Source organism: Crotalus tigris, unplaced genomic scaffold (assembly GCF_016545835.1).
Source record: "Crotalus tigris isolate CLP2741 ecotype Arizona unplaced genomic scaffold, ASM1654583v1 scf7180000019483.1746242, whole genome shotgun sequence".
Lineage (NCBI taxonomy): Eukaryota > Metazoa > Chordata > Lepidosauria > Squamata > Viperidae > Crotalus > Crotalus tigris.
The window spans coordinates 1,695,793-1,708,694 of NW_024097562.1; the positions used below are offsets into that span (position 1 = coordinate 1,695,793).

The following is a 12,902-nucleotide window of genomic DNA, read 5'->3' on the forward strand; positions in this document are numbered from 1 at the left end:
AGCCTAGCTCAGGGGTAGGCAACCTTGGCTCTTTTATGACTCGTGGACTTCAACTCCCGCAATTCCTGAGCCAGCATGGCTCAGGAATTTTGGGAGTTGAAGTCCACGAGTCATAAAAGAGCCAAGGTTGCCTACGCCTGGCCTAGCTGCATTAGCTGCTGTTTTTAAATTATTATTGTTGATCATCACTCAGTCAGCCAGATGTTCAGGCTGGGTTTGGCATTTTGGTCTACCTATCAGGTCCTTACCAATGACCTGGGATAGGCAGATGTGGATGTTTGATGGTGTTACAGATATCGTGGCAGGATGGAAGCTGTTCCCAATAAAACTGCCTTTTGCAAGTGACTGATGGTGAATTTGTCAATGCCGATGACGTTCAAGTAGTGCTCCAGCTGTTTTGGGATTGCACCCAAGGCACTCATTACTATTGGTACTACCTTTGCTTGCCTTTGCCACAGTCGTTTTATTTCTATTTGCAAGTCTTTGTATTTGGTTATTTTCTCCAGATCTTTCTCTTCTATTCAGCTGTCTCCAGGCACTGCCATGTCCACTGTCTAAACTTTTTTGTCTTCCTTATCGACAGTTGTTAAGTCTGGGGTGTTATGTGTTAAGTCTGCAGGTGTCTGTCTGCTTGAATCCTAAAGTCCCAGAGCAATTTAACTTTTTCATTTTCTATGACTTTCTCTATTTTATGGTCCCACCAGTTCTTGCTTTCAGGCAAATGATATTTCTTGCAAATCTTCCAACACACCATTGTTGCTACTTTATCATGCTGCTGCTTGTAGTTAGTTTGTGCAATCTTCTTGCAGCAACTTACCAAATGGTCCACTGTTTCTTCAGCTTTGCATAGGCGGCACTTACTGTCTGTTGCTGTCTTCTCAATTTTGACTTTGTATGCATTTGTCCTTAAGGCTTGGTCTTGTGCAGCCAGAATTAGTCCCTCGGTCTCTTTTTTCAACTTTCCTGCTCTTAGCCATTGCCAGGTCTTGTTATTATCTGCTTTCCCAGCTATTTTTTTTTAATGTACTGGCCATGTAGTGCTTTGTCTTCCCATGTCTCCATTCTGTTCTTCATTTGACCTTTCTTGCTAGGCCAGTTTGGTCTCTCCAGTACTCAGTAAGCCTTCCTGATATACTAACTTCAGTGCATCTTCATCATTGTCCTTCAGATATTCTTCCAAAGCCATTTTTTAATTCTTCAACCATCTAATGTACTTGCAATATTCCACGCCCACCTATTTGCCTTGGTAGACAGAGTCTGTTAATGTCACTGCGTGGATGAAAGGTATGATTCATTATCATTATTTTTCTGGTCTTCCTATCCATTGCTTTTAGTTCTGCTATTCCAGCTGTGTATCTAAGGACGTGAATTGCCTAGGTGTTGATTGCCTTGATGGTATTTCCTCCATTGAGTTTGGACTTTAAGATCTTCTTCACTCTCTTGATGTATTCACCTCTAATCTTTTTCTTGACTTCAGTGTGCTTGATGTTGTCAACTTGAAGGATACCCAAGTATTTGTAGTAATCTTCCTCATCCAGACTCTTAATGTTATTTTCGTGGGGCATCTTCCTCCAGTTTTCACATTTATCCAAGCCAAACTTCATTGCAATATCTTGACTATATATACGGACAGTGTTGAGCAGCAATTCTATTTCAGATAGAGCAGTGGTTCTCAACCTTTTTAATGCCGCGACCCCCAACCGGTCGTAAGTCGAGGACTACTCAACTGGTGCAGCACCGTTTGCAGAATGGGACTTTTGGTGGGCTCAGCAGGGCAGAGACAGCCTGGACAATTCCTATTGGCTTTTGAAGCCAATAGAATTAGACTCTATTCAAGAGAGTCTATTCTATTGGCTTTCAAAAGCCAATAGAATAAAAGGGAGTAGCACAGCTAAGGAAAAGGGGGGGAAAATGGCAGACTGCGTTGTTTGGCGACCCCCGTGAAATGGTTGTTCGACCCCAAATGGGGTCCCGACCCACAAGTTGAGAACCACTGAGATAGAGTTTTTCCATACAGCTTCAGATCATCCATGTAAAGGAGATGGAATAGTCTGGCAGATGTTTTTGATGTTTGATAGCCGTGGCCTGAGTTACTCAGTATCGTTGACAGAGGAAACAGTGCAATAACAAATAGTAATGGTGATAATGAATCTCCTTGAAATATTCCTCTCTTGATATTAACCTCTCCCAGTCTCTCACCATTGATCTGCAACTGTGTCTTCCATTGTGCCATCGATCTTTGCACAAATTTTCTGATGTTTCTACTGACTCCTGTTATTTCTAGGCACTTGATTATCCAGTCATGTGGTAGAGAGTTGAATGCCTTTTTGTAGTCAATCCGTGCCACATTCAGGTTGGTCTTCCTTTTCTTGCAGTTTTCCAAGAACATTTTATCTATTAGGAGTTGATCTTTTGTTCCTCTGCTGTTGGGGCAGTTTCCTTTCTGCTCAGGTGGAAAGAGATTGTTTTCAACTAGATCAGTGGTTCTCAACCTGTGGGTCGGGACCCCATTTGGGGTCGAACGACCATTTCACGGGAGTCGCCAAACAATGCAGTCTGCCATTTTTTCCCCCTTTTCCTTAGCTGTGCTACTCCCTTTTATTCTATTGGCTTTTGAAAGCCAATAGAATAGACTCTCTTGAATAGATTCTAATTCTATTGGCTTTCAAAAGCCAATAGGAATTGTCCAGGCTGTCTCTGCCCTGCTGAGCCCACCAAAACTCCCATTCTGCAAATGGTGCTGCACCAGTTGAGTAGTCCTCGACTTACGACCGGTTGAGTAGTCCTCGACTTACGACCGGTTGGGGGTCACGGCATTAAAAAGGTTGAGAACCACTGAACTAGATGCTGTTGGACTGCATCAGCTACCCTACCAGTTAGCAATTTGAAAGTTGTTGGTATGCAGGTAATTCGATTTGGCCTTTTGTAAGTGACAGATTGAAATTTTGTCAATGGACAGATTTGCTTAAGTGCTGCCCAAGAGTTTTTGGTATGATACCCAGAGTGTTGATAACCATTAGGATCACCACAACCAGTTTATGCCATAATCTTTCAATCTCTCAGATCTTGATATTTTGTGATCTACTCCAAGACTTTTATTCTACTATCTCCTGGTATTGCTGCATCAAATTATTCATGCTTTCTCCTTTTCAACTACAGTTAAATCTGGTATGTTATGAGCCAAGAAGTTATTGGTTTGTATTTGGAAATCCCACAATATTTTAACCTGCTCATTCTTGACTACATCATCAACTCTTATGTTCCCATCAATTTAATTTAATTGATGGGAACATGGTACTTTTTACAGGCTGAATCATTTTGGCGATTGTGTTATGTTATCAAAATCAGTTTGTGGTTTTTTTGGTTTTTTTTTTTTGCATAAACTATTCAAATTAATGCAATCAGGACCAAAACTGAAAAAAATCAACAAATAATTTGTTGCTTTATTTCTTTGTTTCATGCCAACTAGTAGTCATGTCGTATAGTCAAGGCCATGGTTTTCCCAGATTCAATGTATGGCAGTGAAAGTTGGACCATAAGAAAGGCTGAGCGCCAAAGAATTGAGGCCTTTGAACTATGGTGCTGGAGAAGACTCCTGCGAGTCCCCTGGACCGCAAGGCGATCAAACCGGTCAGTCCTAGAGGAGATCAACCCTGACTGCTCTTTAGAAGGCCAGATCCTGAAGTTGAAACTCAGATACTTTGGCCACCTAATGAGAAGGAAGGACTCACCGGAGAAGGGCCTGATGCTAGGAAAGATTGATGGCAATAGAAGAAGGGGACGACAGAGATTGAAGTGGCTGGATAGAGTCACTGAAGCAGTAGGCGTGAGCTTAAATGGACTCCAGAAGATGGTAGAAGACATGAAGGCCTGGAGGAATGTTGTCCATGGGGTCGCGATGGGTTGGACATGACTTCGCAACTAACAACAACAGTAGTCATGTGGAACATGGGAACCCAGATATGATAGCCTTATATAAAGTCAAGCCTATGAAGAATGGACTGTTTTGGTATGATGTCACCTCTTTTAGATAGACCAGGCTCAGATATCAACTCCACAAGTGGCTAAAATTACTTTTACCAAGAGTGGCTATAATAACAGAATCTTGCAAGCCTGACTGTATTATACCTCATCCTCCTTCTAATGCTAGTTTAGACAGCTAGGGAGATACCTGCCTGAGCCAAATACTATCCGTTTTTTGTGTACTTAAAATATGTCTTGACTCCTCATTTGGGCAATGGAGTGGATATAACTCCATCAAGGCCATCTTCCTTACTTTGTGGACGAGGCCATGTGAGACATTATGGAAAGAATGACACATATAAAAGCTTGGTTAGCCTAAATAGATAAAATTCTGACAGCAAGCTGAAATTGTATTACGAGTTCCCACCTACAGGCAAGTTGGTTTTATTTTTTAAAGCCTGCGCACTTTCTGTAATTATCTGGTTTCACTCTCGTTCTGCCATTCAATTCTTCTGAAAACATTCTCTTTACTTGGGGGGGGGGAATCAGAGTCTCTCTCTTAATCTAAGCAAGTAAAAACATCCCATTCCCCCTTTTTCTGCCCTTGCAACTTAGACAAACTGAAATAGTAGATAGGAAACAGTTTGATAAGATTACAAAACTAAATAAACCTGGATAGCATCAGTAAAACTGGGGGCGTGTTTATTTTTTTCTGTGTTGTTCTGGGAAATGATTGATGACAGGTTAATGGATTTGGTTGGGGAGGGCAGGCAAGTAAACCACCTTTCTTTGTGATTTATTCCAGTGTCTTTCTTCAGAAAGAATGGGTCTCAAAGAAAGAATGGGTCTCGTGCTGTCCTTCTAATTTACAATTGGTAGCCTTTCCTGTGCGTGTCTTTGTGAGTTTTTTTGAAGACCATCTTTTGGGTCATCAAAAGGAGGAGAGCATTCATAGCTTTTGCAGCAACCTCAGGCCACCAGTGGAGTAAAGGGAGGATATGAGTAGGCATAGCTCTCTGAAGCATTGTCTGTGAGAGTCATAATGTGCCATTTTTGGCGAAGCAAGACAATTGTCCTTCCTGGAACGCATTTGTCCCTCTCTGATCCTATTTGAATTAGTGGGAGAATAATGTTCTTTTTTTTTTTCCTAGGGCACCAATGCCTCTGCTCTGGAAAAAGACATTGGACCAGAGCAATTTCCACTTAACGAACACTACTTTGGGCTGGTCAACGTAAGTATTATTACTCCATCCTGCCTTCCCTAATTTGATGCCCTGCAGATATTTAGATATCAACCCCCCTTAGTAGCAATCCTTTAGCCAAGATGGCTGAGGATCAGAGGAGTTAGAGGCAGCATAACTAAAAGAAATTGGGCTGGGGAACAGGGACACTTGAGAGAGTATCATCCTCTGCAAAGGGTAAATTTGCTGGAATGAAGGTTAACACAGGACTGGGGTTGCCTGCAAGTTTAAGATTCTGTTACAAATTGGTAAAGAGGTTTGATTAAATGTGGATCAGTGTAATTAAGATAGTGGATGTAGACCAGGGGTGTCAAACTGGCGGCCCGCGGGCCAGACATGTCATCCAGAAGCCGCGCCCACCCCATTGCCGGCAATGGTAAAACCGTCCCGATATGTTGCGCAATGTCACATGACGTTGCAAGTTTGACATGTCTGATGTAGACATATATGGAAGCTGCATTCTCATGTCCTTGCAAAAAACATACTGTACTTAACCCAAAGGTGCTTTTTTTTCAAGAGGCAACTGGACTATCTTGTTTTTCTTTGAAGACACTTCACTTCCCATCCAAGAAGCTTCTTCAGCTCTGACTGGATGGTGGGGAGTGGAAGGATTTATATTGCTTGCAGACAGCTGGTCGTTTGCATTCTTTTAGGGCAGTGTTTCTCAACCTTGGCGACTTTATGATGTGTGGACTTCAACTCCCAGAATTCTCCAGCTAGTGTTGCTAGCTGGAGAATTCTGGGAATTGAAGTCCACACATCGTGAAGTTGCCAAGGTTGAGAAACACTGTTTTAGAGAGTTGTTGAGGCCACTTAGGAGTTTACCCATGTCCTCAGGGTCACCTGAGTAGTGCAAAAATTTTTGCTGTCTGGGAAGAATATAAATCCTTCCATTCCCCACCATCCAGTCAGAGCTGAAGAAGCTTCTTGGATGAGAAGCGAAACGTCTTCAAAGAAAAACAAGAAAGTCCCGTTGCCTCGGGGGGGAAAGCAGCTTTGGGACAACCATGTCCTGGATGACTAAGAATCTCCATAGACATGTGAAAGTCTGAAAGGACGGCAAGGTCATTTACTAATTCATTAAGAACCCTTTGAATGAAAATGGAGGGCAACTTAATTGCCGTTTGATTGCCAAATCAAACCTAATGGCCATTTAATGCCAAATCAGATGGCAGTTAAGACACCTGTAATCTCAATTCATTAACCGATTCCTTGAGCAATGATTGGCAGTGGTAGGATAATAAAGAGCAAGCTGGATTAATACTCAGGCGTTGCATTACTCCACTGCTTATCTGTATGCTTATTTGCAGTTTGGCAACACATGCTACTGTAACTCAGTCCTGCAAGCCCTGTACTTCTGTCGGCCGTTTCGGGAAAATGTGCTGGCGTATAAGGCCCAGCAGAAAAAAAAAGAAAACCTCTTGACTTGTCTAGCAGACCTTTTCCACAGCATTGCTACACAGAAGAAGAAAGTTGGGGTGATTCCTCCCAAAAAATTCATCTCAAGGCTACGGAAGGAGAACGGTACGTGTAGATCCAGGCTAGTCAAGCCGATGGTCAGTGGTGCTGCCCCCGTTACTGTCTGATACCTGTCACAGAGTTTACACACACCATACTTGAGCTGCCAAAATCTGGATGGTTACTAGTGGAAGGGATGGAGCTTTCACTTTCCTGCCAAATAGCAAGCAGTTCTCTGTGCTTTTACAGCCCAGTTGTTGGGTGCTAAAGATGCTTTTTCAGGAGGCAACTGGACTGTCTTGTTTTTCTTTGAAGACGTTTCGCTTCTCATCCAAGAAGCTTCTTCTGCTCTGTTGAGCTCCGAGAGCGGAAGAAGCTTCTTGAATGAGAAGTGAAACGTCTTCAAAGAAAAACAAGAAAGTCCAGTTGCCTCGTGAAAAAGCACCTTTGGGATAACTATCACCTGGGTTACTGAGAATCTCCATAGACTGTTGTTGTGTGTGTGTCCCCTCAAGCCAGTTTTTTTGAAGCCTGGCGATTGCCTAGGCCAGGGGTAGGCAACTTGGGCTCTTTTATGACTCGTGGACTTCAACTCCCAGAATTCCTGAGCCAGCCACGCTGAGGGGAAAGGGAGAGGTTTCTAAGCTGAGCCATGCTGGCTCAGGAATTCTGGGAATTGAAGTCCACAAATCATAAAAGGGCCAAGTTTGAAGACCCCTGTTATAAGCTCTCCTCAATGTTAAAACTATGCTGAATGCCTAAAAATGGAGAAAGGATTTCTTTCTATTTCTGACGAAAGGGTAATTCATTTGCAGACAAGCAATCCTTAATGAATGGATTGCCAATATAGTCAATAATTAAATGATATCCAATTTAAATACTAATCCACATCCAAACCAGATAATCTCATTAATTTAGCCCAGGGGTAGGCAACCATGGCTCTTTTATGACTTATGGACTTCAACTCCCAGAATTCCCGAGCCAGCCATGCTGAGGGGAAATGGAGAGGTTTCCATGCTGAGCCAGGCTGGCTCAGGAATTCTGGGAGTTGAAGTCCACCAGTCATAAGAGAGCCCAGGTTGCCTACCCCTGATCTAGGCCAAGGCAGTCGTGGCTAGGCCAAGATCACTCAGCTGGAACTAGAGCTCACGATCTCCTGGTTTCTAGCTTGGTGCCTTAACCACCATGCCAATGCTGGCTGTGGAATTCTGGGAGATGAAGTCCACATGCCTTAAAATTGTCAAGGTTGAGAAACACTGGTCTAGCCATAGGAACTGGCCCTAGGATTGAAAATTAAAGCCTGGGAACTGAAGAAATAAACAGGTATACTTTGGGGCATCTGGTTTTTCTTAATTATGATTTATTTTTATTCCTTTCCTTCTTTTCTTTCTGTATTGGTTTTATTTATTTATTAGCCCAGAATTGTGTGCACAACAAAATGGTCATGTCTAGCCATCTTTTACATAAATAAATCAGGATACATCCTTTCCTTTTTTTTTAATAGATCTTTTTGACAACTACATGCAGCAGGATGCTCACGAATTTTTGAATTACTTACTAAACACTGTTGCCGACATTCTACAAGAGGAGAAGAAGCAGGAAAAGCAAAATGGCAAATTGAAAAATGGAAACGTGAACGAAGCAGAAGAGAACAGCAAACAGGAGCTGACCTGGGTGCATGAGATATTTCAGGGAACCTTGACCAATGAAACAAGATGTCTGAACTGTGAAACTGTAAGCACTGGCAGGATTAATACAAGAATTACCTGTAAAACAGCTGGACGATCATTGCATAGTCAAAGAAATCTCTACCTTTATAACAGGGGTGTTCAAACTTGGTCCTTTTATGACTTGTGGACTTCAACTCCCAGAATTCCTCAGCCAGCATGCCTGCCCAAGGAATTCTGGGAGTGGAAGTCCACAAGTCATAAAAGGGCCAAGTTTGAAGACCCCTGCTTTATAAAGTCATTGAAATGAGTTGGTAAAGTCAATATTTATTTATTATATGTGTGTTTGGGGCCATTTATCTATCCCCATTTATTGTAAACCTTATTTTTAAAAGGACTGCCAATCTCTCAGTCCAGTTTCTTTATATATGCAAAGAGCATGTGTACATAATTTTAATGTGCAAATCTCTATGCCAAAAGCAGGCATGTGTACATGATTTAAATATGCAAATCTCTCTACCCAACCTTTTCTATACCCCACACCCCTAGAACGCTTCTGATATATTCTCGCATCCTTTACAAAAGATTGAAATAACAGCAACAAATTATGCATATACACTATAATTTTGAAACTCCGAGTTTTCGCACCCTCTGGAATATTGTCTCACACCCCCAGGGGGTGCGAATACTCGTGGTCGTGAACCCCTGCTCTATAACAGGGGTAAACAACCTTGGCTCAAAACTCGTGGACTTCAACTCCCAGAATTCCTGAGCCAGCCATGCTGAGGGGAAAGGGAGAGGTTTCCAAGCTGAGCTATGCTGGCTCAGGAATTCTGGGAGTTGAAGTCCACGAGTCATAAAAGAGCCAAGGTTGCCTACCCCTGCCCTGTACAAAGAGCACATGTACATATGTTTAATATACAAACACCTGCAGGAATTTTGGGATTTATGACCACAACTGAAACTAGAATTTTGGTTGTTGAGTGAAGTGATTGTTATGTGAGACACTCGTGTGACCACTTTGCTCAGTGACTGCCATCCTGGCTCTCTCAATTGCCCTTGTTAAACACTCGTGTGGGTCATTAAGGGGAGCGCAGGGATGGCTCGGGGTGGTGGAGGCCCGGACCTGCTGCCCACCCCACCATGCCCGGCAAGTCTGTTACAACAGAGGTCCCCAACCTTTTGGGCACCAGGGGCCGGTTCCATGAAGAGGTGTTTTTTTTTCCGCAGACTGGACAGGGGTTGTGGTTTTGCGTGCTGCCTGCATCCTGTGGATGGGGCTTCGCTTGTATACATGGACCCTATTTCTAGCATGCCACAGACTGGTGCCTGTCCATGGACCGGGGATTGGGGACTCCTATATTACAAGGACCAGCAGCTGTCATGGTTCCAAAAGATGAAACTCTTCAAAGAACTTTGAGGCATTGTTTACCTTAAATAATCTTTTAATCAAGCAGCATAGTATGAAGCCAAAATCAGACTTCCCCTCCCTTCAGCACATAAATCAAAGCACAATTCCCTCCTACAACTAACAGTCATAAATCACATTCTCCAATTCGTTTGAAATGCTGGCTTTCCGCCCAGTTTTTCCCCCGCCATGCCTTCTCATCTCTTATTACAATACTGTATGTCTAACTAACTGTTCCTCCCCATCCCCCCAGTATCATCTAATTCTCAGAATAAGCATAATGTTCAAAGCAAGAACATCCAGCAGTGTTGACAGCGGCATGCACAAATTGCTCCACCCAGCTTTGTATTTTTTCACAACTGCTGACAGGCATGTCCCGCTAATGTGAGGCACACCCTTTCAACAGAGGCTGCCTTGCGCCGTTCTGCAAGAGAATATTTGGTTCTCTCATGCACACAAAGGAACTCCTGATGGGGTGCAGGAATAGAGCTCAGATCGTAAGGATCTCAGCTCTGTTTCTGCATCCTGCTGAAGAAGTACAGTTCTTTTTTTAAAAAAAAAAAGTTTTATTAGATTTTATAGGATTAGGGATAAATTGGGGTCAGGATTAGGGTTAGGGTTTAGGGTTGGGGTCAGAGTTGGGGTTAGGACGGGGTTGGGGTCAGGATTGGGGTTATCCCCCAGTAACATTTTCAATATTTAGCAAACAGAATATTTTCTGGGTACATATATTTAAATAACAATAATTAATATAATAATAGATAACAATAGTAAATAGTTACCATAGGCAGTATTAATTAATCAATCCATAACATCCTTCTTACTAATATGTATTCAGAATTACATATCACATTCCTTTCTCTCTAATTCTTTTTTCTAGCCATTGATAAAAGTTATCCCACGTTCTAAAGTAAACTGAGTCTTCTTTCTCTTTAATCTCTAAAGTCAATCTATCCATTTCTGCACATTCTAAAAATTTCTTGATTAATACTTCTTCAGTTGGTAAGTTTTCATTTTTCCAGTACTGGGCAAATATGATTCTTGCTGCTGTTAGTACATGTAGTATTAGATATCCACTCTCCTTCTTATAGTTAGCTCCTATTATTCCTAACAAAAACAATTCTGTTTTTTAGTCATCTTCTCCAACCATATATGTATCTTAACCCAAAACTTTTTTGCTTTAGAGCAGGGCTTTTCAACCAGGGGTACGGGTACCACCTGTGGTCCATTGGCACCTGGCAGGTGGTACACGACTATCCTAGAAAAGTGGTAGCAGGGGAGGTGAATGAGCTGAACCGGTGGCAGCACCGCACAAGCCTGAGCGAGAGACGGCTGGAGCTGCAGGGCTGTCAGGGCTCAGTGGAAGCGCCAGGATCCAGCTGATCGGCGCTTCTTCGGGGCTGTCAGGGCTCAGTGGAAGTGCCAGGATCCAGCTGGAGCTCAGTGCTGATCCTGGTGCTTTCTGCTAAGCCCTGAAGAAGCACCGATCAGCTGAAAAGCAGCACTGATCCTGGCGCTTCTGCTGAGCCCAGAAGAAGCGCGGATCAGCTGGAATGTTGCAGCCTCTCCAGGGTCTTGTGATTTACATTCAGATGCTTGGCAAGTGATTCATATTTATGACGGTCACAGTGTCCCAGGGTCATGTGAAGGGACCAAAACCTGCTGCAACCCCCCAGCAGACGGGGGGGGGGGGATAAAAACCAAGCACCCCCCACCCCACCCCCGCTGGCAATCCTCAACAGAAATGCTCACAACAATGAAAACCTCGGACAGGAGGAAGAGCGCCACCGGGCGGGCAGGCAGGTGTCTTGCTCAGCTGTGGCTTGGGGGGCACTTTTTTCAGTACCATTGTAACTTCGAACAGTCACTAAGTGAACTGTTGTAAGTCGAGGACTATCTGTACTTTATCACTTTTTTCCTTTTTTTTTTTTTTTTTTTTTTTTTTTGGTCATCAAGTTTTTGACACCTTGCTAGGCAACTGGTGGTACTCGGATGTTGCCCTATCGTAAAAGTGGTACAATAGGTGAAAAGATTGAAAAGCCCTGCTCTAGTCAATGGCCATTCAAAACGTAAATAAAGTAACATCTAATTATTTAATAAATGTGGAATAATAGGGTTGGAAGGAACCTTGGGTTTTTTGTAGTCCAGCCCCCTTCTCAAGCATTCCTGACAAATGGCTGTTAATCTTCTTTCTGGGGAAGCCGGCAGAGAAGATTCCAAATGTCACTCTCATGATTCCGGAGTGCTTGGCAAATGATGATAAGTATGAACAGGTTGCCCAGCACCCAGATTACAATCACTTGATAGGCAGCGCAACATTTCCCAAGCCGTCGTGACTTCAAACAGCCATTTAACAACCAGTCCTACCTGTATGCAGACATGCAATGTGTGTGCATACTTTTAATACACAAATCTACGACTTTGGAAAAGGTTTAAAGATTAAGTCGGGGCGCCGCCGAGAATGACTTGGAAGATGCGCTTCAAGCTTTGCACAAAGGCAGCCCTTCTCCGTTGCTGAATTGAGGCAGCCATGGCCTTTTAAGGCTTCTGAATGAAAAAAAGATGCCGCCAATTTAAGAAGTGGACTCATTTAAGTGCCTGTTAAGCAGAGTTGCCTTTCTTGTATGGGCAAGCTGAACCAAATTGTGGCCACTTTAATAAGAGCAGCCAATGTAAGGCAGCCACTAGATGGCAGCAAAGAGATATAGAGAAATCTAACTTTTGAATGTCATCTAGTGCAGAGGTTCTTAACCTGGGCGATATTTTTTTTTTTTTTATTAAAATTTTTATAAACATTTTACAATAAAATCCCTCCCCACCTCTCTCCCTCCCCCTCCCATTAACCCTCCCCCCTTCCCAGAGCTGAGTACAGAGCTAAAAACAACAAAAAAAGAACATAAAAAATTAAATAAAGATCAATCAATTATACATAAATCCTAAAAAAATTTAAAACCCCTTTAACTCCATTACAATAAAATCAACAAATCTAACCATAACAGCTTTATACAATAAGTTATTCAAAAGCTAAATAATACTTTCTAATCCCATATTTATTCTGAACAATAACTCTGTATCTTTTCCATACAGAGTTATATCTCTCTTGTGAATGGTCTTTCAGATAAGCCGATATTTTTGCCATTTCTGATAAGTAAGAAGCTTTGACCT

At 42.6% G+C, this 12,902-nt stretch overlaps 1 protein-coding gene across 1 annotated transcript in view; it reads left to right on the top strand.

Moving 5' to 3' along the window:
• USP46 (ubiquitin specific peptidase 46) overlaps positions 1-12,902 on the top strand; it is a 43,840-nt gene that overhangs the window by 13,566 nt on the left and 17,372 nt on the right. Inside the window, exons 2-4 of the mRNA XM_039362887.1 lie at positions 5,115-5,195; positions 6,515-6,728; positions 8,167-8,396. Of these exons, the coding sequence (XP_039218821.1) occupies positions 5,115-5,195; positions 6,515-6,728; positions 8,167-8,396 (525 nt within the window). The remainder of the gene's footprint in view (positions 1-5,114; positions 5,196-6,514; positions 6,729-8,166; positions 8,397-12,902) is intronic.